Here is a 23,499-nt window from a genome sequence, read left to right as displayed (position 1 = left end):
GGATTTTGAGGCTCAAGACATCCCCAATGCCCCCATTCCTAAGTGAGTCTACCTTCTCACCACCATTGCTGTCATGTATAGCACCTACTTCTCCTGTATTGGGAGCAGGTGATGCAGGTAATCAATCAGAAACAGATTCAGACTCAGAAGACACCGAGCCAGTGGGGGAGGAGGTTCATACAGGAGAGGCTTCAGCTGAAAATCTGCCCCCTCCAGAGTCTATCTCTTCAAGGCCAAATTCTATGCCTTCAGGGGACAGGGAGTCAACTTCCAGGGGTGAGCATTCAGAAACCTTACTAGATGCTAGGAATCGCTGGAAACTAAAACGTTCAGCGAGGTTAGCAGCAAAGAGACAGGCAGACAGATTGCATGAGAAATCGCCCACGCATCAACCACCTTGAAGTTATGGATATTTGAAAAGCCTTTTCTTTTCTTTGAATGAACAATTGTCTTGCTTAGTTTGCATAGTTTTTGCCTAAGGGGGAGTTTCACAGAAGGTGCCTAGTTTGTGTTACAGAAGTGTTTATTGCTTGCAATAAAGCTTTGTAAATTGCCTAACACTTTGCCTCATTCGTCTTCCAGAGAAAGCTGGAGCCGCTATAGTACACGACAATTGCCACCAGCTGCTCTTTCCTCCTCCTCCTCCTCTTTCTCATCATTGCTCCTACTTGCATGCTCCCCAGGCAGAGAGCCAATGAGCAAGTAGGCCGTGGCATCTCCTGCTCCGCGTTCTCACCACTGCCACTGTCTGGGCCAGAGCAAGCGGCAGGTGAACAAGCAGGTTGCAAAGGGGAACAGAAGGAGCAAGTCCAGAGGACTTCTGTCAGTATGCCACTGCTGGGGTGTGGGAGCCTGGCAGGTACCTAGACATCCGTACCCTTCATACTCACCCTGCCTTTAGGTCCCGCTGAAATCAGAGGGATTTCAAATAGAATCAACTAACTTTTCAAATTGATTTCAATGGGAAATAAGCACTTCTAACTTTGTCCAGATCCAACCAATTTGGAGCTTCTACAGATGAATGTTTTATAGCACACTCATGACTGGCCACTTACTGACTTGTAGGTCATTTTGATGATGCAGTGATCCTCCTACTCCTTTTGCTCTTTTTTCCATCACAACATAAGACACACACACACCAAAAATCTGACTTTTCTGTGCTATAGCGATATTTGTTGCTATTTCCTGCCAGATGCAGGAGAAGTTGTGCTATAAAATGCCCACCAGAGGGCAGTGTCCCATTAAACTGCATTGAGCCTGTACAAGCTATGTGGTCGCTGCTCTCTTCCTGCTCTCTTCCTGCTCTCTTCCTTGTGTAATTACAGCTCATTGCAGAAGCGGAAGAGACGCAGGAAGCAAGCCCCAGCAAGTGGCTGTGGATTTGTGCCCTGTCGGTTAGACGACACCGGCACAGCTTCACAGCCATCACAGGGCTTCCCCGTGATGCTCTGATTTGAAAAAGTCAAGGATTGACTCTGCCTTTTTCAAAGGGAGTGGAACCCAAGGTGGCAAACATAATCCTCCTCCTCTCCATTTTATCCTCACAACAACAACCCTGTGAGGTGGGTTGGGCTGAGAGTCTGTGACTGGCCCAAAGTAACCCAGTGAGCTTCCAATGCCAAGCGGGGACTAGAACCCGGATCTTCTGATTCCCAGTCCGACACTTTAGCCACTACGCCACACTGGCTAATACAAATAATAAATTTATGATTAGATTCAAAGAGGAAGCTGCATGACAGGCCAATATGTTTATTCCTTGTGTGCATACATTTGGAACATGATGTTCCTTAATGTGCAGTTAACTGTGGGACTGTCTGCCTCCACATTAGTTTCTTCAAAGCTTCTTTCACTTCCTTGTTCCAGAGAGCACAGATGACTGGGTTGAGCATGGGTGTAATGACATTGCCGAAAATCTGCACTGGGGTGACCAGAACTCCACTCAGAGATGGCTGGGTGTAAATCAAGGCACAGGGTCCGAAGAAAAAGCTGACCACCAAAAGATGTGAGGCACATGTGGAGGCTGCTTTGCGCTTGCCCTCTCCTGAACTCATCATGGCCGAAGGTTGGACTAGGTGATTCTTGTGGTCCCTTCCAATTCAACAATTCTATGATTCTATGAAAATGTAACTCAAATCTAAACAACACAGAGATGGAAGTAGTCATATGACCTGCTTTACAGAAGGCAGTGGTCATGCTAGCTGGGAGTGATGGGAGTTGTAGTCCAAGATATGTGGAGGGCACCAAGTTGGGGAAGGCTGAGCTAGAAGATCCAGTCTTCCTATGTTCTTATGTTTACCACATATTGGTGAACATTCACATGACAGAAGTCATTTTTCCTTCATTGAATGGGTCAATATGTTCTACCATTTTCAGTAGCCATATTAAGACAAGTTCAAAGATACTTAGAAGTCCCTTCCCCACCACAATCACTACCATGGAAACCTGAATTGGTCTCTTTTCTAATCTGCACCCCCATGCTAGAAGAATTGTGGCACATGCAATTGGGTTTCTTCTAAATTGGAGTGGACATCCCACTCTCAATAAAATCTCCCACTATACTTCCTTGCAGAGCAACACTTACTACTTCAGCCAACCTAGTTGGGTGTTCAGGGCAACAATTTTCATCAGACAAGTGTTGAAAGTATTCACCAGCAAGTGTGTTTATATTATAGATTTACCCTCAGGATTACCCATGTTCTGTGTCCTCCTTTTATCCTCACAACAGCCTTCTCAGGTGGATCCGATAAGAAAGAGATGATTGGTCCAAGATCACCCATCAAACTTTGTGGGGGCTTTGTGGGTTCTTGACAGACTTTTTAACACAGGCTTCTTCATCCTGGTGACCTCCCGTTCTGTTGCACTACAACCTCCATCATCTCCAGCCAGCATGGGGACACCACGTTGGGGAAAGGTGCTCTAGTCACCACACCACACTGACTCAAATGGTCCCTTCCCAATTTTGTTTGGTCTCACAAGCTTCTGTTGTTCAGGAATAATAAAAGATTTCCAGTAGTAAACATGTCTTGCCTCTCACCCTTACATCTGTTTGCTCTAATCCTAAATATATAACATTTTCATTACAGTCTCAATTTGTCCTGACGTTATCATATCATGCCATCTAGAGGTGGGAAGAATGTTCACTTCCTAATTATTATTATTGCCCCTTTTCAAAATAAATAGTCTAACCACCTTGCATCTTTCTGAATGCTGCCTGAACCTCCTTGTTCCGCAAAGTGTAGATGACAGGGTTCAACATCGGGGTGACGACATTGCAGAAAATTTGGATCGGTGTGGCTAGCACATCGCTCAGGGACGGCTGGGTGTAGAGAAGGGCGCAAGGTCCAAAAAAGAAGCAAACCACTGTCAAATGCGATGCACAAGTGGACGCCGCCTTGCGCCGGCTTTCTGCCGAGCGCATCCTCAGTACGGAGATGGCAATTCTAATGTAGGATGTGAGAATGAGGAAGAAGCAAGCCATGGGCACCACACCGATGTTGGTGAAGCTCACCGTCTCTATCACGTACGTGTCTGCGCATGCCAACTTGACCACGGGGAAAATGTCGCACAAGAAATAGTCCACCTTGTTGGACCCGCAGTAAGGCAACGTGAAGGTCAGACTGGTCAAGATGGTGGCATGGAACGAACTGGTGAACCACGCGCCAGCGGCCAAAAGGGTGCATACTTTCCGGTTCATTATGACAGTGTACCTCAAGGGGTGGCAGATGGCGGCATAGCGATCGTAGGCCATGACAGTGTAGAGGAGGCACTCGGTGCTGCCCAGGAAGTGGTAGAAGAACACTTGGCACATGCAACCGCCCAAGGAGATGGTTCTGCTCCCTGCCCAGAGGTTGGCCAGGAACTTTGGAGTGCTGATGGAGGAGAAGCCGAGATCGACCACAGAGAGGTTGCAGAGGAACCAGTACATGGGCGTATGGAGGCGAGCATCAGAAAGGATTGCAGACAGGATGAGTATGTTGCCGAGCAAAGTGACAAGGTAGAAGGATAAAAAGACGGCGAACAGGATATTATGGAGGCCTTCGGTGTGGGGGATTCCAAGGAGAATGAATTCCAGGATCACTGTGTGGTTGGGCATTTCAAAACCAACCAACACATCACTAAGGGGTATTAAGAAAAACACACATACAATCTTGGTCATTTTTTTTCACCCAAAACTGCAGGTAGGCTATTTAGTTATTGCATGGCTCCCTAAAAGTACACAATGGGCTGGCTCCAGCATCTGTTTTCCATGAGGGAATGACTTCACTTGCACAAGATCCCTCCACACAATTTTGAGGGATCCTCCTCTCCACCACAGCTCACCCCTGATTCTCCCTGTAGCATATTCAGGGGGCTGGAGGGACTGAGATGGGGAACAGGGGACAGGGAAGTCTGCTTCCACCAGTGCAGTTGATCCAGCTTAAAACTGAATCCAACCCAACAGATGGTAGAGTATCTTCTCATAAGAACCTAAGAAGTGCCATGGTTGATCAGACAAGGATCCAGGGACCCACAAGTGGGACACAGTACAACAGCACCCTCCCACTCAAGTTCCCCAGCAATTGGTGTATATAGGTTTACTGCCTGTGATACCAGAGGTAACACTTAGCCATCAAGACTATTAATAGCCTTATCCTCCAGGAATTTAACCAACCTCCTTTTAAAGCCATCCAAATTGGTGGCCCTCCAACCAATCCATGGCTGTTTTAACGCTAGGGTGACCATACGAAAAGGAGGACAGGGCTCCTCTATCTTTAACAGTTGTATTGAAGAGGAAATTTCCACAGGTGCCATTTGTATATATGGAGAACCTGGCGGATCTTCCTATTCATCACACCAGTTAAAGCTGCAGATACCCTGCCCTCTTAAATCTGGTCACTACAGTATAGCTCCTACAGCTTTAACTATTGTGAAGAAGAGGGAATTTCACCAGGTTCTCCATATATACAAATGACACCTGCTGAAATTCTCTTTTCAATACAACTGTTAAAGATGCAGGAGCCCTGTTAAAGATCCAGGTCAACCTATCTAATGCTAAATAATACGCTTCTATCTAGGTAACCACAGGTCTACTTACCATGGAATGTGTGTCTACAGAGCTAAAGGAAAGCTTAAACAGAGAGTATGGATTATAGCACCCACCTACCCACTCAGCCATGTAGCTCACTGGGTGACTTTGGGCCAGTCACTGACCTACCTGTCCGAACCTACCTCACAGGGATATTATGAGGATGGAGAGGAGGAGGAGGAGGAGGAGGAGGGCCATGTAAGCCATGTTGGGCATCTTAGAGGAAAGGTGGGATGTAGATGAAACAAAAATAATTAAATATAGGATATATTAGGGAACATGGTATACAAACATTTCAGGGTACACAAAACTGCACACAAATCTTCATGCAGAACTTTTTTTAAAAAAAAAAGTCCGCAAATGATATGGAAACAGGATACTATGAACTTGTGCTTGGAAAAAAATTCAGAAAGCACACACACCCCGAAAAATTGATTCACCCACTCCTTGATTATATCAATTTTGACACCATAGTCTACATTCAAGATGCACCACGGAATCATTCCAGAATAATTCCACTGGAGATCAATACTGTGCTAGAAAAGGTCCAAGTCCCAAATGCATCCTGAATCTATGGCCCAATTGGAGTACACCCAGAGAAGAGCCCTCAGTGTGGTGGCCCCTTTTCTTTGGAACTCCCTGCCCCTGGAGGTCAGGCAGGTGCCAACACTGCATTGCTTTCAGCACCTCCTAAAACATTCCTATTCCACGAAGCATTCCTTGATTGACCAGCCACGGGTTTTATTGGTATTTTAATGGTATTCTCTTTTAAAAAGAACCATTTTAATACAGTGTTTTAATCTTTTCATCGTTTTACCTTATGTTCACCACTCCGGAACCTTTCTTAGATGTGAAGTATACATTTTTTTAAAATAAATAAATTAAATAATCTGAGACACTTGTGTTTCTTCCATTCCTTTCACTGCCACAGAGTCATTTATGTTGCCTTGACCCAACCTCTTGGCTTTACTTGCCCCATCTCTAAAACAGGGAGCAACCTTCATCAAAGGCTAGGTTGTTAGGGAGAACCCCATAGATAGTTTAAGGGACTTCACCAATTTACAAGTTCTATAAATAATAAGCCCTGGTAGCAGCTGGAAAACTGGAACTTTCTAATAAGGAAGGGATGATATGAAAACAAGCATTAAGAACAAAGAAAGAAGAACCAAAGAGAAGCAGGTAGACAAAAGAGACGTTCTCTTACGCTGCACATGTAGATGATGGAGAATTAAGGCATGGCGGGTTCAGGAAGCCTTAATGAACTCAGTCTTAGGGGAGCATCTATATGTCTTCTGCATCCTTCAGTTGGGACTTGAGGCTCTGGAGAAATCAGAGCCCTCCTCTCTCATAGTAGAACTCAGTGACGAATTCACCAACGGTGTTGCATCAGTTGTTTTGATAAGTTAATGAATGGGCTTCCTACAATGAGGATTGTAAGCTAACCTTCTCTGAGGGCACAACTGTCTAACTAGTCCTGGGGGCTGAGGGCTTTAGAGGTTTGTGGATCCCACTACCACCCTCTACAAAAGTTATTAAGCCATCTTCAGAGCTAGGAATGAATGCACTTAAGGGCTGTGTGTTCTCAGCCGTTACAGCACTTTTGTAAACCAGGGTGGGTGGGTTCAAATTGCATGGGGACCTTTGTTATGTTTTGCACCAGCAATAACTTTCTAAACTCCTCAGCATTGATACCAATGTACTGTTGCTACTTGGAGTCGAACTGTGTGCAGATGGCCCCTGGAAATGGCTAACTTAAGTCCCATTGTTTTCAATGGGTCTGCTCTAAGTATGATTAAATCAGGATCTGACCCATTGATTCTCACTATCATATTGTCACACTCCTTTTCCTATAGAGCAGAAGGTGAGACCTGTGCACTTCAGATGCTCTTGAAGTACAACTCCCATCTTCCCTGACCATTGGCCATATTGATGCAGACTGATGGGCAATGGAGTCCATCAACACTCCGAGGGACAGAGGTTTTCAACCCCTGGATGGCCACCTGCCAAGGATGCTGCAGTAATGGTTTTTCTGCATTAGCAGGGGGGTTGACTGGATGACCTTTGAAGGTGCCCTCCAACCCTGTGCATGTAAGACTGCAAAGGAAACTCTACATCTCATGCATCTATCATACTTATTAGACAAGAAGACTCCCAAACTCTCACAGAGAAAGCTGCCTTGCATACAGTCAGTATTTTTGTCTGTCTAGCCCAATATCGTCTACCTGGAGAGTACCTGTCAGGTAGAGGTCTCAAACAGAAGTCTCTCTCATCACCTGAACCTTTTAACTTAAGATGCCAGGGAGTGGAACCTGGGATTTTTCTTCATGTGATTCATGCACTCTGCTTCCCCTACAATCCCTTGTTTTAAATTTTGGCTCCAGATACTAGACCTCAAGATGTTAGTCAAAATCAAAACAGAGCCCACAAATGCAAAGCCTGCCCACTTCATAATAAAACATGTTTATCACACCTTGAAGGTCCAGTATACCCAACCCACAAGGAAGCTCACGGGCTATGGGTGCAATCCTATGCATGTTTAGGCAGTAAAATGAAATCCTACAATTCCCAGCATTCCCCAGCCAGCATTCCCAGCTGGGGAATGCTGGGAGTTGTAGGATTTCTTTCTTTCTAAACATGCACAGGATTGCACTCTAAATCCCACAATTATCAACTGCACATCTAGTCATAAGAAAAACCATGTGTGTGTGTGTGTGTGTGTATAGATAGGTTTTTATATTATATTGCAAAACTGTATTTTACAATGCATATATTATTACAATATTGTATTTTTAAGGTTTTTAATCTTTGTAAACTGCCCAGTGAGTTTTGGCTCTTGGGTGATATAGAAATGTAATAAATGAAAAAATGAACAGCCGTATACACTATTATTTATTTATTTTGTATTCATTTATGGAATTTATTAGACTCTTTTTATTCAAAAACATCCCAAAACACAATAAAATCATACAGCATTGGCCCCCACAAAAAATAACCAAAAAATCCAATCAAAAAGGGGAAAACAGTAGCACAGATAAATAACAGTTTGTATGATACAGTAAAACAAATTCGGTCAAAAGCCTGGATGAACAAAGAGGTCTTCAGCTGGCACCAAAACGTAAGACTTAATGCCAATCGGATATGATTCAATTCATTCAACAGGTTCATGCGGTGAGTAGGCTGGAAGTTTTTGTACTGACAACAACTGCCTTCTTTCCACTGTGTCTCTCACAGCACAGAAGTATACTCCTACATCACTCAGTCTTGCCGCATCTCTTGTTAGCCTGGTGAAGCGAGAACTTTTGATCACATCCATTTTGAAATCTCCAGCTTGGGCAGAGTTTCCTTCATATCCATATCCCAGCAAAGTCAGGATACCGCCATCCTGTTGGGATTTCTGTTTGTACCAATACATATTGTCATGGCTGGTAATGTTCTGAGTACAGTTGATCGAGATCTTGTCTCCTTCGGTGTAGATAAGTTGCTTAGGTTGGAAAACTTGGCCCATGAGAACAGTTGGAGCTACTGTGTGAACAGAGAAACAGAACATCAGAAGTTGAACAGAGGACAGAGCGAGCATTTTAGGCCCCAGGTTCAATCCCAGCTATCTTCAGTTAAAAGGATTTGGGGTGGCAGGTGGTGGGAGGTGTCCAGGAGCTCTGTTGGAGACCCTGGCCTTAGCTAGACCTAAGGATTATCCCAGACAAATGGAGGGGTCATCCCTGCCTGCTCCCGGGACTCCCTGTGTGTCATTTGCATGCACAGGAATGATCCCGGGACAATCTCAGGATATAGGCCTGGTCTAGCCATGGCCCCTGAAGAGCATCTCCCAGTCCACAGTAGACAATACTAGTAGAGATGGGGAAGAAATACATTCAGATCAACCAACCTAATTTTGCATTTCCAAACCACTACCCAAATCGAAACTCGGTTTTTCCTTTGAAATTCGCATTTCTGCGAATTTCGCTACTGAGATCACCAAACAAACGATGCAGACGAAAATGCATACATTGGTGATAATCACATTTAAAAAATGAATTTTCTTAGGAAAATGGCTCACAATTTTTTTTGCATATCAGTCAAAATTGCGTACCAAAATGCACAGAAGAGAAGTGCACCCAAAAATGCGTACACGTTTTGGTGTGAATGCTTTTCAAATTATTTAATGATCCACGGTCAGGACAACCCAATGGAAAAAATGAGGAACTGAAGTTGACAGATCCATCCATCCCTAAATATTGCATTTAATGGGCCTGACCCAACACATGGTGACTCCATGGACTCATCAACACCAAGCAGGATATTCCACTATGAAGGTGGTACGAAAGCAGTATATGGTATGTGTCATGGGCCCCAACAGTTGTCAGTGCACTTCAATACCACTATAAAGCAGTAGTGTGGCTCCTGCCTTTTATATACTGCTTTCATACCACTTTCATAGTGGAATATCCTGCTTGGTGTAGATGAGCCCCATGTTTAACACACATAAGATATTGAACTAGAGCTGTGAGATGTAACTAACTGATCTTTGCAATGAAAGCAATTGAAGTCTGAATCAGCATTCAGTCAGTGCAGCTGAGAACAATACCAAGACGCTGGAAGAACATAGGAAGCAACCTTATACTGAGTCAGATCATGGGTCCATCTAGTCCAGTATGGTTGATACTGAATAGTGGTGGCTCTTCCAGAGATTCAGGCAGGACTTTTTCCACCCTGAGCTGGAGATGCCGAGGATCAAAACTGGGACCTTCAGCATACAACGCGGAGGATCTACCACCAGGAAACATCCCTACTCCCTTTGACTCTGTTGAAAAAGAAACTGAGCTACATTTGCTCCTACCAGCTTTGTCCAAATCTAGCAGATACGTTGCCCTACAAGGGTTAGATTCAAAAGCTGGCTCACCAAGGATGAAGCAGAGAAGAGTGGAGAACATCCTTCTGATGGAGGTTAGGAGCAACCATCTGCCGTTGGTCTGCCTGAAATGAGGAGGATGCCCAGCCACACCTAACTCTTTAACAGGCCCATCTATCTGACCCTCTTGAGGAGCGGCTGAAGGAGAGGTTCCTTCCTGAGCTGCCACAAAGAGCCCAGCTGTTTACACTGACATCAGCATACCACAAACCAACATCATCATTGATGTTTTTTTCTCACGTTGATCCCGCCGCCACTTAAAGTTGAAAGCAGAAATGACTCATGGGTGTTCTACATGATCAGTTTTGGAATTTATGAGAGAGAGAGAGAGAGAGAGAGATGATAGATAGATAGATAGATAGATAGATAGATAGATAGATAGATAGATAGATAGATAGATATTCCTTCCGACTTTGGGGATAGGCAATTTAAATTCAGTCATTCACGTTTCATGCAAGATCCAAAAGCAGTTCACAATTTGAGACTGTGGAGCATTTACCATCCCGGGTTACATTGGGAAATGTAACCCGGAATGACACACACACACCCAAAACTGCCAATTTGTTCTCAGGCAAAATCTGAAGTGCTGGTTTTAGCTTTAAAGCCCTACATGATCTAGATCCAAGGTACCTTAGGAAGCAAGGTACATTAGAACTGGGCATGTTTAGCCTGGAGAAGAGAAGATTGAGGGGAGACATGATAGTACTCTTCAAATACTTAAAAGGTTGTCACACAGAGGAGGGCCAGGATCTCTCCTCGATCCTCCCAGAGTGCAGGACACGGAATAACGGGCTCAAGTTAAAGGAAGCCAGATTCCAGCTGGACATCAGGAAAGAATTCCTGACTGTTAGAGCAGTATGACAATGGAACCAGTTACCTAGGGAGGTGGTGGACTCTCCCACACTAGAGGCCTTCAAGAGGCAGCTAGACAGCCACCTGTCAGGGATGCTTTAGGGTGGATTACTGCATTGAGCAGGGGGTTGGACTCGATGGCCTTGTAGGCCCCTTCCAACTCTGCTATTCTATGATTCTATGATTCCATGAAGCGCCACTGCTTCTATGTTCCAACCTGCCACTTAAAGTCTTTGTGGGGGTCATCTTCTGAAACTGCCTAATGTGACATTGGCAGAGGACCACCTCCTTTGCTGCCCCTCAGCTGTGGAAAAACCTGCTGCCTGCTGACTTCATTGAATGCCTTTAAGACTCTACTATTTTGGCAAGCCTTCCCTTGTTAAAATCATATTGCTGGCCATTTTATTTTGTTTTTGTGCTGTATGGTTTAATTACTGTTTTATAATTTTAAATTGTTTATCATTTTTATGCTGCCTTTGGTATTTTATTGATAGTTTATCCTCTCTAAACTGTTTTCACTTTGTATGCCACCTAGAGTAGGGTGACCATATGAAGAGGAGGACAGGGCTGCTGTCTCTTTAACAGAAAGGGGAATTTCAGCCGGTGTCATTTGTATGCATGCAGCCCCTGGTGAAATTCCCTCTTCATCACAACCGTTAAAGCTGCAAGAGCCCTGCGCTCTTTTGTATCTGGTCAAAAGGGAAGAGCTCCTGAAGCATTAACAGTTGTGATGAAGAGGGAATTTCACCAGGTGCTGCATGCATACATATGACACCTGCTGAAATTCCCTTTTTTATAAAATTGTTAAATATACAGGAGCCCTGTTGTCCTTTTCATATGATCACCCTAGCAACCACACTTACCTGTGTGTAAACCCCATTGAACTCCGTGGGACTAACTTCTGAGTAGACATTCACAGGGTTGCAAGGATGATGTCAATATTAAAGCTGGTGTCTGCACCTTTAGGCAATCCTAGATATATATATATATTAATCTTGTTCACCGCTCCAAACTTTTTCAATGGGGAGCGGTATATAAATATTCTAAATAAATAAATGTCTGCTCAAGAGTAAGTGTCATTGAGCTTTATGGGGCTTGCTCCTGGGTAAGGGTGTATAGGATTGCAGCCCAGATTATCTCGAATTGCAGCTAATACAATCTGTTCCTATTCTAGGTCAAATGCTTGGGAGAATGCCCAAAAGAGGCAAACTTCAGAAGATATTTTGTGTAAGTCTTCCAGATCTGATCCATATATCCAAAACAGGAGTATGGCTTACTCTTTCTGCTGTCTTCCATTGATGTCAGATGGAAGACACTTCCAAAAATTCTGCCATTTAGGACAATGAATATGATCATGGAAACTTTCTGGTCCTTTCCTGCCCCCTAGTGGTCACTTGAAGCATGCTAGGTCCTGTTTTATTTTACTTACTGGAAGTAAGGCAGAAACCAGCAACATAGTGTGTTTCCTCTGATCTTGCTGCTTCTAGATTTTCAACACTGCCACCTAACTGAGTGTAGTGTAGATTGGTTAGAGCGGGGGTCAGGAGCCTGCAGCCCTCTGGAAGTTGTTATTGGACTCCAACTCCCATAAGCCCCAGCCAGCATGGTCAATGTTCAAGGATGATAGCAGTTGCAGTCCAACCATGTCAGGAGGATCACATGTTCTCCATCCTAGAGTGTTGGACTAGGCCTGAATAGGTCACTGGGTGTCCTTGGGCTAGTCCCTAGCTCTTCATCTCACCTACCCCACAGGGTTGTTGTAAAAATAAAATGAAGGGGACAGGAGAAAACCCTCTCTGCTGCCATGAGCTCCTTCATGAAAGACAAGACATAAGTATAAGTCATCATCGACATCATCCAAGTCCTCAGGAGAAGATTAATAGTGAGTTATATGAAGCATCTGCCCATTCAACCCTGTGCTCAAATTTAGCTACTGTTTTTAGGGGGCTATAAGGCAATCTTCCCCCAACGTGGTGCCCTCCAGATGTGTTGGATTACAGCTCCTATCATCCCTAGCCAGCATGGAAGCTGTAATCCAACACATGTAGAGTGAACCACGACAGAAAAGACAGCTATAGGCAGTGGAGGCTGGTAGCTTCCAATGTCAGTGGAGCAGTGAATCATTCCAGGTGTCCTTCAGAATTCAAAAAGGCGCTATCCATGGTTCTCACGGATTCTGACTGAATCCCTGGGGCTATAGCTCTGACCGGTTCTGGCTGAATCCCAGAGTGGATAGCTCCTTTAATTTCTGACTGCTTCTGACTGAAAACTTGGGCAGATATCTCCTTTAGACTTCTGACCAGTTCTGGCTGAAACCCAGAGCAGATTCACTGTCCCCACTGACAACACAGCCACTAGCCACTGGTTATAGGATAAGTCGTTTGGCTAAAACTGGGGAGGAATCAGCAGCTAGGATTTATGGGTTTTTCTCCATAATTCTTATGTCACTGGCCGGCGCAATCACGCAGAACTTTTTATCAGCACAACAGAGAATCCAATCTGAAGAAATACATAAGTTGTTGGTTTTCTGACTTGGCAGGGTACCGTATTCATTTGCCACATGGGTACCAAGGGAAAAAGATGACACTGTTTGCGCAAAAGTTCGGAACCATCCAGAAAGGTTTGGCACATCCTCACCAAATCCCCCTGTGATTCCACGTCACGAGTTCCAATCTCTGCAGGTTGACTCCCTGAAAGTTCAGAACAAGCTGTCATCACAAGAAGTTGTGTTTATGCAACCATCAGAAGGTTACATATTTGGAGAGAAACAGAGGCACAACCTGGTAGCTGTTCAACTTCTCTGGAGCTGAGGAGTGTGGAGAACAGCGGCCGCACCTGAGGCTATCACCTACCTAGTAAGTCTTCATTTTAAGAATCATTTGAAAGCAGGAAACGCTGAAGGAACTGAGGGCTGTTTTGTCCTAAAAGAACTGAGACTAGATCAGTTTGACTTCATTTTTTTCTTTTTCTTTCTTGTGATTTAAATAAGGATGAAGTACTTCTTCACACAGCGCATAGTTCAATTATGGAACTCACTACCACAAGATGTAGAGATAGCCATCAACTTAGATGGCTTTAAAAGCGGGTTGGATAAATTCCTGGAGGAAAAGTCTATCAATGACTACTAGCCCTGATGGTTGTGTGCTATCTCCAGTATTCAAGGCAATAAGCCTGTGCGCACCAGTTTCTGGGGAACATGGGTGGGAGGGTGCTGTTGCACCATGTCCTGCCTTGTTGGTCCCTGGCTGATGGCTGGTTGGCCACTGTGTGAACAGAGTGCTGGATGAGATGGACCCTTGGTCTGATCCAGCAGGGCTCTTCTTATGTTCTTAAGGTATACAGGAGTTTGGGAGCCTTCCATACCCACAGTTTTCCCCTGTTTTAATCCTGCATCTCCACACTTGTCCAGCTGACTTGCATGGGGGAGAGGGGAGAGTACAAAGTGATCTCAGTGACCAAGGAGGGAAGTTTTAAGCCTCCCCAGTCTCACATGCTGAGATTGGGGGGATCATGGAGTGTTTCAGTGTGTGTGCAGATACGGTTGCGGGGGGTGGGAGCAAACTCCATTTTAGGCATAATTAGAAAAGGAACCGAGAATAAAACGGCCAGTATCGTGCTGCCTTCACACAAATCTATGGTGCGACCACACTTAAAATACTGTGTGTAGTTCTAGTCACCACACCTAAAAAAAGGATATTATAGAGCTGGGGAAAGTGCAGAAAAGGGCAGCTAAAATGATTAAGGGGCTGGAGCATCTCCCCTTTGAGGGAAAGTTACAGCAGCTGGGGTTGTTTAGCTTGGAGAAGAGGAGGGTAGGGGGAGACATAATAGAGGGGTACAAAATTATGCATAGTATGGAGAATGCGGATAGGGAGACCGTTTTCTCCCTCTCTCAAAATACTAGAACCCGGGGTCATCCCATGGGTTCTCCCAATTGGTGGGAGATCCAGGACAAATAAAAGGCAGGAGTTCTTCACCCAGCACATAGTTAAATTATAGAATTCACTACCACAAGATGGTCACTAATTTGGATGGCTTTAAAAGGGGGTTGGATTCATTCCTGGAGGAGAAGACTATAGATGGATATGTGCTACCTCTAGTATTAGAGGCAGTGTGCCCAAGTATACCAGTTTCTGGGGAACATGGGTGGGAGGGTGCTGTTGCACTTGTACTCTTCGTGTGTTTCCTACAGGCAGCTGGTTGTGCACTGTGTGAACAGAGTGCTAGACTAGATAGACCCTTGGTCTGGTCCACCAAGGCTCTTCTTAACTTCTTAAGGGTATGAGTTTGTGACTGGGTTCATTCTGTGTCTGTGTGTGTGTGAAAGGAAAGGTAACGGGAAAATCTGAGTGACTTTGCCTGCACATGCCTGCATGTGTATAAATGTGCACACACAGGCATGTGTGGATGCAGCCTCTGTCCCACTACCACTCACTGCATGCAGCCCTGCCCTCTTTTATATCTGGTCACTCTGGTATAGCTCCTGCATCTTTAACTGTTGTTATAAAGAGGGGATTTCACCTGGTGCTGCATGCATACAAATGACACCTGCTGAAATACCCTTTTCTATACAGCTGTTAAAGATACAGGAGCCCTGTCCTCCTTTCCATAGGGTCACCCTAACTTTTATGCATTGTGTGTTAGCATTTTGTGGTGTTAAGGTATTGTAGACTTTCCAGAGAACTTGGGTCACAGGCAGTTTAAAAGAATGAATGAATGAATGAATAAATGAATGAATGGTGCTGGTCTTAAAACAATATCAGTTCCCCCAAACGTAAACTGCATGAAATGGCAGTGCTGTTCCCCAGAATCTGCATCTTGTCCAAAAGTTCTCAAATTCAGATATTTCGTTCATCTTCTTCTTGCTAGATTCAAATGGCAAAAGTACTCCTTTCAGCTCCCAGGTTAAGACCTTTCTCTTCTCCCAGGTATTTAACAGCATTTAACAACATATGCTGAGTTGGTTTGTTTTTAACGGGCCCCAGAATAGCTGTCTTTATAAGGATACTGTGTTTTTCTGCTTTTTATGTTTTTAAACTTTGTATATTTGTTTTAATGTTTATTGTTTTTAACTTTTGTAAACCACCCGGAGAGCTTTGGCTATGGGGCGGTGTATAAATGCAATAAATAAATAAATGAATAAATTATGACAGGTACAGTGACCTGCAATCCAAGTTAAAGAAACACGAGTGACCATCAGTGACCATTAGTCAATACCTTTGAGCTATATGGAAGCTGGGAAATATGGTCATCTCTTCTCTTAATGGAACACAATAGCATTTCCATAATGTGTGTGTGTGTGTGTGTGTGTGTGTGTGTGTGTGTGTGTGTGTGTGTGTGTCTGTCTGTCTGTCTGTCTGTCTGTCTGTCTGTCTGTCTGTCTGTTCGGGGCTTCAGTATTGAGGTTTATTAGATTGTTCTTTTTTGGTGGAATTTTAAGTAGTTGTTCATTTAGTTAAAAATCATGGGCTTTAATCTCCCCTTTCCCAGAAGGTACTGCCTGTGAAATATGAATTCTCTGTGATTTTACAAATGTATCAATTGCTAGGGAGGGGGGAATTACTAAGTATGGGAGCATCGAGGGTTAGCAAGGGACAAAATTAAGCCAAGCAAAACGTTGCAGCTGCTCAGATCTGTGTCCTCAAAACAAGTGGATACTGTATTTTGTATTTGTGTTTTTAGACTGTTGGTTGTTTTATTATGGTTTTAATTTTTGTGAAACGCCCAGAGAGCTTCGGCTATTGGGCGGTATAAAAATGTAATAAATAAATAAATAAGTGGATGGTGCAACCTTTATTGGGCTTGAAGTGGTACAGTCCAATAAGGCTGTGCCATCCGCTTGCTTTGGACACGCAGACCTGACACAGATGATGGATTCAATGCCTGAATGCTCCTTCAAATGAACAGCTCCTAGACTATGGAAAACTAGCACTTCAGGGGAAAGTTAAGCTAGAGCTGTTACCCCTGGCAAGCTAGCTTTCTACACATGGTGCGTATTTTACATGGCAGAGCATTCAGACACACAATGCTTCACTTTGCATTCCAAGAGAGGTTGCTATGATAGAGAAAAGAACTGGACCAAGGGTATTTTTCAGGACGATGGCTTTAAAAAGGGCTAGGCAGGACCATGGAGGAGGTCTGTTGATGGCAATTAGCCATGATGGCTATAGGGGAGCCCCATATGCCAGAGGCCATTTGCCACTAGTTGCTGGCAAGCAGACCATGGGGGAGGACTGTGGGAAGCAGAATGCTGGACAGTGGACTAGGTGGACCTGTGGTCTGATCCAGCATGCCTCTTCTAACGTTCCCATGATGTAACTTCAGTAGCCTATATACCTGCGACGTACATCTAGTCCAAAGCATTTTGCTGCCCAAGGTGAAGAATAAGATGACGCCCCTCCTATTCCATGCACAAATGCCAACTGGACCGGTGGTTGGAGCTTTCTTCAACACTGGTGATGGGAAAGCGTCTTCCACTGCACCTGAAGGCAGCGAGGTAGCGTAGGGGGCACAGGGCAGGCCGTGTGGCCCGCAGCTCTTTCCTCTAAAATCTTGCCGCCACGTGGCATTTGCCACCTGAAGTGAGTGCCTCACTCTGCCTAATGGCAGGGCCAGCCCTGCTTGTTGGCATTGTTTTGAATTACGGATCTGAGACGTCTCACGGATAACCTGCAAGGTAATCAAGTATTCTTTTGCCCTTCTTTTTGCCCTAGAATAAAAATGGAAGGCTTGGCAGCCCCAAACTGGACCGCTGAAACACAAAACCAGACCTCGGTGACAGAGTTCATCCTGGTGGGCCTTTCCAGTAACCCTGAGATCCAGCAGGTGCTCTTTGCCGTCTTCCTGGTGGCCTACCTGCTAACATTGGCTGGCAACATCCTCATCATAGTTACTATAGTCTACGACCGCAGTCTCCACACTCCAATGTATTTCTTCCTGGGCAACCTGTCTTTCATCGATGTCTGCCACACCACAGTCACCGTGCCCAAGATGCTGGCTGACTTCCTGTCAAGGGAAAAGACCATCTCATTTGGAGGCTGTGTTGCCCAGATGTTCTTCCTTCACCTCTTTGCCTGCACCGAGATCTTCCTCCTCACCGTCATGGCCTACGACCGCTATGTGGCCATCTGCAACCCCATGCATTACCTCACCATCATGAACCACAAGGTCTGCCTTCTACTGGCCAGCGTCATCTGGATGGGTGGCACGGTTCACTCCCTTGCCTTGACTGGCATGACCATCAAACTACCCTACTGTGGTCCCCGAGAGGTGGACAACTTCTTCTGCGATGTCCCACCGGTGCTCAGGCTTGCATGCACCAACACTCATGTCATCGAGATCCTGATCATTTCCAACTCAGGACTGATCTCCGTGGTCTGCTTCGTGGTCCTGGTGGTCTCCTACGGCATCATCTTGGTCTCCCTCCGCAACCGTCTGGTGGAAGGCCGCCGCAAGGCGCTCTCCACCTGCGCGGCCCACCTCACAGTGGTGACTCTCTTCCTGGGGCACTGCATCTTCATTTATTCCCGACCCGCCACCAGTCTGCCAGAGGACAAAGTGGTGTCGGTCTTCTTCACTGCTGTCACCCCATTGCTCAATCCCATTATCTACACACTGAGGAATGAGGACATGAAGCGGGCGCTCAATAAATTGTTCGGCCGGAAAGTGAATACGGAGAAGGAGTGAGAGCCTGGACATACTGGGAAAAACTGGGAAACCAATGAACAGTGGTGTAGTGGAACCAGGACTAAATGGGGATGTTGCACCAACACTTTTTGATTAGCAAGGACACTGATGACATCTGTCACCCCATTTAGAAATTCCTGTTCCCTCTAAGCTTAGCTGCAATTCTCATAGTACCGGGTGGGGTATGAATTTTCCAAGTAACAATATTTTGTTCCCTGTTGTAATGCAAAGTATTTTGAGGTGACTTGGTCTTGAATGGGTAATTAAGACTCATTCTGCATTCTCCAAGACCTGCACCTGGTGGGGCTGAAAACTGCTAGAACTGATAGGTTGACATGGATCAACCCCAGCTGCCTGAACTTTCCATGGGGACGTGGCCATGGGACGGTCATAATGAGAACTTCAAAATTGACCAGGACACCAGTGCCAGTGAAAGGTGACCACAGCAACACTACACAATGTGGGATCAAGCATGGAACCCCACGAATTCCAGGTCAAGGCTGCACATCTTGACTTGCAAATCAAGTCAAGGCTGCAAATCACTATGCACAGGTAGAATTTAGAACCTAGAGCAGAATCCTGCATCCAGGGTTTACCTTTGTTTGCTTCTGGATCCCTCTGATCAAATCCTGCACTCACAAAAGGGTGCTGAGTGGGACAAAATACCCTGCAACCCAGCACCTGAGTCAGCCCCGATGCTGGATCAAGATTGCTGCATGCCTGCCAAACAGGTGGTTGACTCAATGACCTGGGTCATACAACACAACAAGCCAGAGTACAGATTGAGTATGGGTTGTCATTGAATCGTTGGCTGTTGTGTTGTGTGAACCCATTCATTGTTTATTTAAATCATTTTTAGCTGTCCAGATTGCTTTAATTTTTCTATGTTAAAAGTTTTAGACTATTTTTATCATGTTGCATTTTGTGTTTTTATGAATTTTAAACCGCCTGAGGGCTTTGGCTATGGGGTAGAATAATAATAATAATAATAATAATAATAATAATAATAATAATAATAATAATAATAATAATAATAATATAATAACCATGAGCAACCTACAGTTCACAACTCAACAACAAACCGTGGGTTCCCACTGCGGATTGTTCATGGTTAACAAACCATGGTTTGTTAGCACAGTTGGTGTCACACAACACAACAACCCATGATTCAATGACAGCCCATACTCAACCCACACTCCACCCATGCTCTGGCTTGCCTTGTTGTGTGAACCAGCCAGCATGCAGCACCATATTCACCTGTTTGCTGGGAGAACAGGAGATGTGGGTGTGAACTAGCCATGCAAGGGGGCTGAGGGAGAGGATGGTTCACCCCTTTACCTCCTGCTGTTTGTGCTTCACACTGTCAGGGTGAATCATACATTTCACACAGATTTAGGGTTGGCTCCAGGTTCTACCTTCCATCAAGGTCTCCACTCATGGAAGGTCCACCTGCCTACTTTGGGGGAATCTCCTCTTGTGTGCCCCCACACACACATCACACATCACCCCATGGTCTCCTGACTTTCTGGGTAGCATTGTCAAGAAACTGAATGGGGTGGGAAGGACACACAGTTTGTCCAGTTATTTAAATGTCCTTAAAATAATGCAAAGGATTGATAGATAGGATGGATAGATAGATAGATAGATAGATAGATAGATAGATAGATAGATAGATAGATAGATAGATAGAGAATCTTTTCCCCCGGTATGTGGAACTTTTCTTCAGTGCAACAGCAGTTTTGTGTTATAAAACTGGTGATTTTACAGCTGGGTCAATCAAGAGGGGGGGAATATTATTATTATTGTTGCTGTTGTTATTTATTATTGTTGTTGTTATTTGTTGTTGTTGTTGTAGTTGTTATTTTACCACCCATCATTATCAAATCACAAGGAAGTGTAAAATTGCATTATAGCAACCATTAAAATACAGCGATAAAAACTAAAACAAAGTAAATCTAGTAAGAGAGGTATTAAAATCAGCAAATGCCTGGCTATACCAATGCTTTGTCAAGAGTACCCAAAGACTGTCAAGGAAGCTGTGTTTTGCTCTGTGGGTGGGGAGAGAATTCCGTAGTAGGAACACCACCTCAGAAAAGGCCCCACCAATTGCTGTCACATGGAATTGAGCAGGCGATGGAAGAACCAGGAGGCCTTGATCCAGAGATCTCAGTGAACAGGCAGGTTAAAATGGGAGAAGGTGCTCCCTCAGGCGCTAGCTTGTTGGAGCATGCAGGGATAATGAGAGGTGTACAAAAGCATGTATGGTGTGGAGAATGTGGATAGAAAGACATTTTTTCTTCCTCTCCCATAATACTAGGACTTGGGGTCACCCCATGAAGCTGATTGGTGGGAGATTCAGGAGAGATAAAAGGAAGGAATTCTTCACACAGGACATAGTCAAACTACGGAATTTACTACCACAAGACATCTTGATGGCCACCAATTTGGATGGTTTTAAAAGGGGGTTAGTTGGATAAATTCCTGGAGGCGAAGGCTATCAATGGCTACTAGTCCTGATGGCAATGTGCTACCTCCAGTATCATAGGCAGTAAGTCTATATACGCCAGTTGCTGGGGAACATGGGCTGTGGCTCCTATTTTGTGCTGGTCGACAGCTGATTGGCCACTGTGAACAGAATACTGGACTAGATGAACAATTGGTCTGATCCAACAGGGCTCTTCTTATTTTCTTAAGTTCTTATGAAAGTCTTGGAGATCCTGCATAACATCTGCAGAAGCTACCTCTCTCTCCTCCCCATGCCACCCACTTCTGATCTCGGGAGTGAGTGTGCATATTTTGAAATGTGTGCGTAGGTAACATTATTTACCATGAAATGCGGATTGAACCAACTGCGCTTTTAGAAGGAGAGAGAGTGAAGCTAGTAAGGAAGACATTTAACACCTTCTCCTATTCCAGATGGTCGGTCTGCCCACCCCTGCCAAAAGACCATCTACCACCAACTGCCCTGTTGTGCTTTTCTTTTCTTTTTTTAAAAAAGTATTTTGATGTTACTTATAAATCACTTTGGAGGGATCCACATCCCGAAAGGCACAATATATGTATTTTGTTTGTTTGTTTATTACATTTCTATACCAACCAATAGCCAAAGCTCTCTGGGCAGTTCACAAAAATGAAGTAACTGGAATAAATAAAGGCTGCTTAACCTCAGCCCCTCCCCCATTTCTTTGCACCATCAAGCAGCGGCGAGCATGTGTGAATGGACAGTCACGGATACAAGACCACTTTTCATGACACCTCACATGCAACACATTCCCATAGGGGTCAGTTTGCCCATTCAGCCAATCGACATTGATCATACAAGAAAGGGGGTGTAGAAAAATGCCAGATAGGTCACAGCCTGGGTGAACCACCCCTCTGGCCTAGTTCATGCTGACTCTATGGAAAGGAGGACAGAGCTCCTATATCTTTTACAGTTGTACTGAAAGGGAATTTCAGCAGGTATCATTTGTAGGCATGCAGCACCTGGTGAAATTCCCTCTTCATCACTACAGTTAAAGCTGCAGGAGCCCTGCCAGATACAAAAGAGGGCAGGGCTCCTGCAGCTTTAACAGTACCTGGGAATTTTACCAGATACTGCATACATCACAACAGTCAAAGCTGCAGGAGCCCTGCCCTCTTTTGTATCTAGTCATGCTAGTATAGCTCCTGCAGCTTTAACTGTTGTGATGAAGAGGGAATTTCACCTGGTGCTGCAGGCATACAAAGGACACCTGCTGAAATTCCCTTTTCTGTGCAACTGTTAAAGATACAGGACCCTGGTCCTCCTTTCCATGTGGTCACCCTATTCTAGTCCACCATCCTGCTTCCCTCTAGGAGTCCCACACAGGGCCAACCCTACTATTAGGCAGGGTGAGGCTGCTGCCTCAAGCAACAGATTATGGGTGTCCTCAAAGGGCAACAAATTGTTAGTTATTTCATTTATTATGACTGCATTTCTATTTATTTATTTTTACTGATGGGAAGGTGGGTGGGTGGGAGGCTTGCAACATTTTCTGCATCAGATGCCAAAATAACATGCCTGTCCTAGGTTACTATACAGTTGACTTTGGACTGGTGATGGGGGGGGGATGCCATTTGCTGCTCTACCTCAGGCAGCAAATGGTCCTGGTGCAGTCTTGGCTCACAAGACTGTTCAGAGGAGGACAACCAGGATGATCAGGGGTCTGGAAACAAAGCCCTGTGAGGAGAGACTGAAAGAACTGGGCATGTCTAGCCTGGAGAAGAGGAGATTGAGGAGAGACATGATAGCACTTTTCAAATACTTAAAAGGTTGTCACACAGAGGAGGCCAAGATCTCTTCTCGATCCTCCCAGAGTGCAGGACACGGAATAATGGGCTCAAGTTACAGGAAGCCAGATTCCAGCTGGACATCAGGGCTGGATCTACACTACTGCTTTAAAGCGCTTTAAAGGGCTTTATAACAGTTTTGACAACTCTATATGGAGTGTGTTCTGGGCCCCAACAGTTGTCAAAACTGTTATAAAGCGCTTTAAAGTGCTTTATAGCAGTAGTGTAGATCCTGCCCAGGAAAAACGTCCTGAGTGTTAGAGCAGTACAACAATGGAACCAGTGACCTAGGGAGGTCGTGGGCTCTCCCACACTAGAGGCCTTCAAGAGGCAGCTGGACAGCCATCTGTCAGGGATGCTTTAGGGTGGATTCCTGCATTGAGCAGGGGGTTGGACTCAATGGCCTTGTAGGCCCCTTCCAACTCTGCTATTCTATGATTCTATGAAGAAAGAATGAGGGCAGCTGCTCTTCATTGCTGTTTTTCTCCAGCATCCAGTATTCAGAAGTGTAATGCTCCTAAACATGGAGGCTTTATATAGCCATCTTCAAAGGCTCATGGCCATTGGTAGAGGTCTCCTTCTTCATGCATTTGTTGAATAATAACCCTCTTTTAAATCCATCTGGCTATCATGTCCCCCAATCCTAGCTAGTGGCATTAATGGGACTTACACCTGTTGG

The 23,499-nt window shown here is 44.8% G+C and overlaps 2 protein-coding genes across 2 annotated transcripts; one reads left to right on the top strand and one right to left on the bottom strand.

Annotated features, from left to right (window-relative positions):
- Positions 1-3,181: 3,181 nt before the first annotated feature.
- LOC134405844 (olfactory receptor 10D3-like) lies at positions 3,182-4,093 on the bottom strand. Its single transcript, XM_063137098.1, has one exon. The coding sequence runs from the start codon at positions 4,091-4,093 to the stop codon at positions 3,182-3,184; it is 912 nt and encodes a 303-aa protein (XP_062993168.1).
- Positions 4,094-14,022: 9,929 nt separating this feature from the next.
- LOC134406906 (olfactory receptor 4E1-like) lies at positions 14,023-18,512 on the top strand. Its single transcript, XM_063138567.1, has 2 exons — positions 14,023-14,049; positions 17,595-18,512. The coding sequence occupies exons 1-2, from the start codon at positions 14,023-14,025 to the stop codon at positions 18,510-18,512; spliced, it is 945 nt and encodes a 314-aa protein (XP_062994637.1).
- Positions 18,513-23,499: the final 4,987 nt, after the last annotated feature.

This window comes from Elgaria multicarinata, chromosome 11 (assembly GCF_023053635.1).
Source record: "Elgaria multicarinata webbii isolate HBS135686 ecotype San Diego chromosome 11, rElgMul1.1.pri, whole genome shotgun sequence".
In the NCBI taxonomy this organism is placed as follows: Eukaryota; Metazoa; Chordata; class Lepidosauria; order Squamata; family Anguidae; genus Elgaria; species Elgaria multicarinata.
This window is presented reverse-complemented; position numbering and strand designations above follow the sequence as displayed.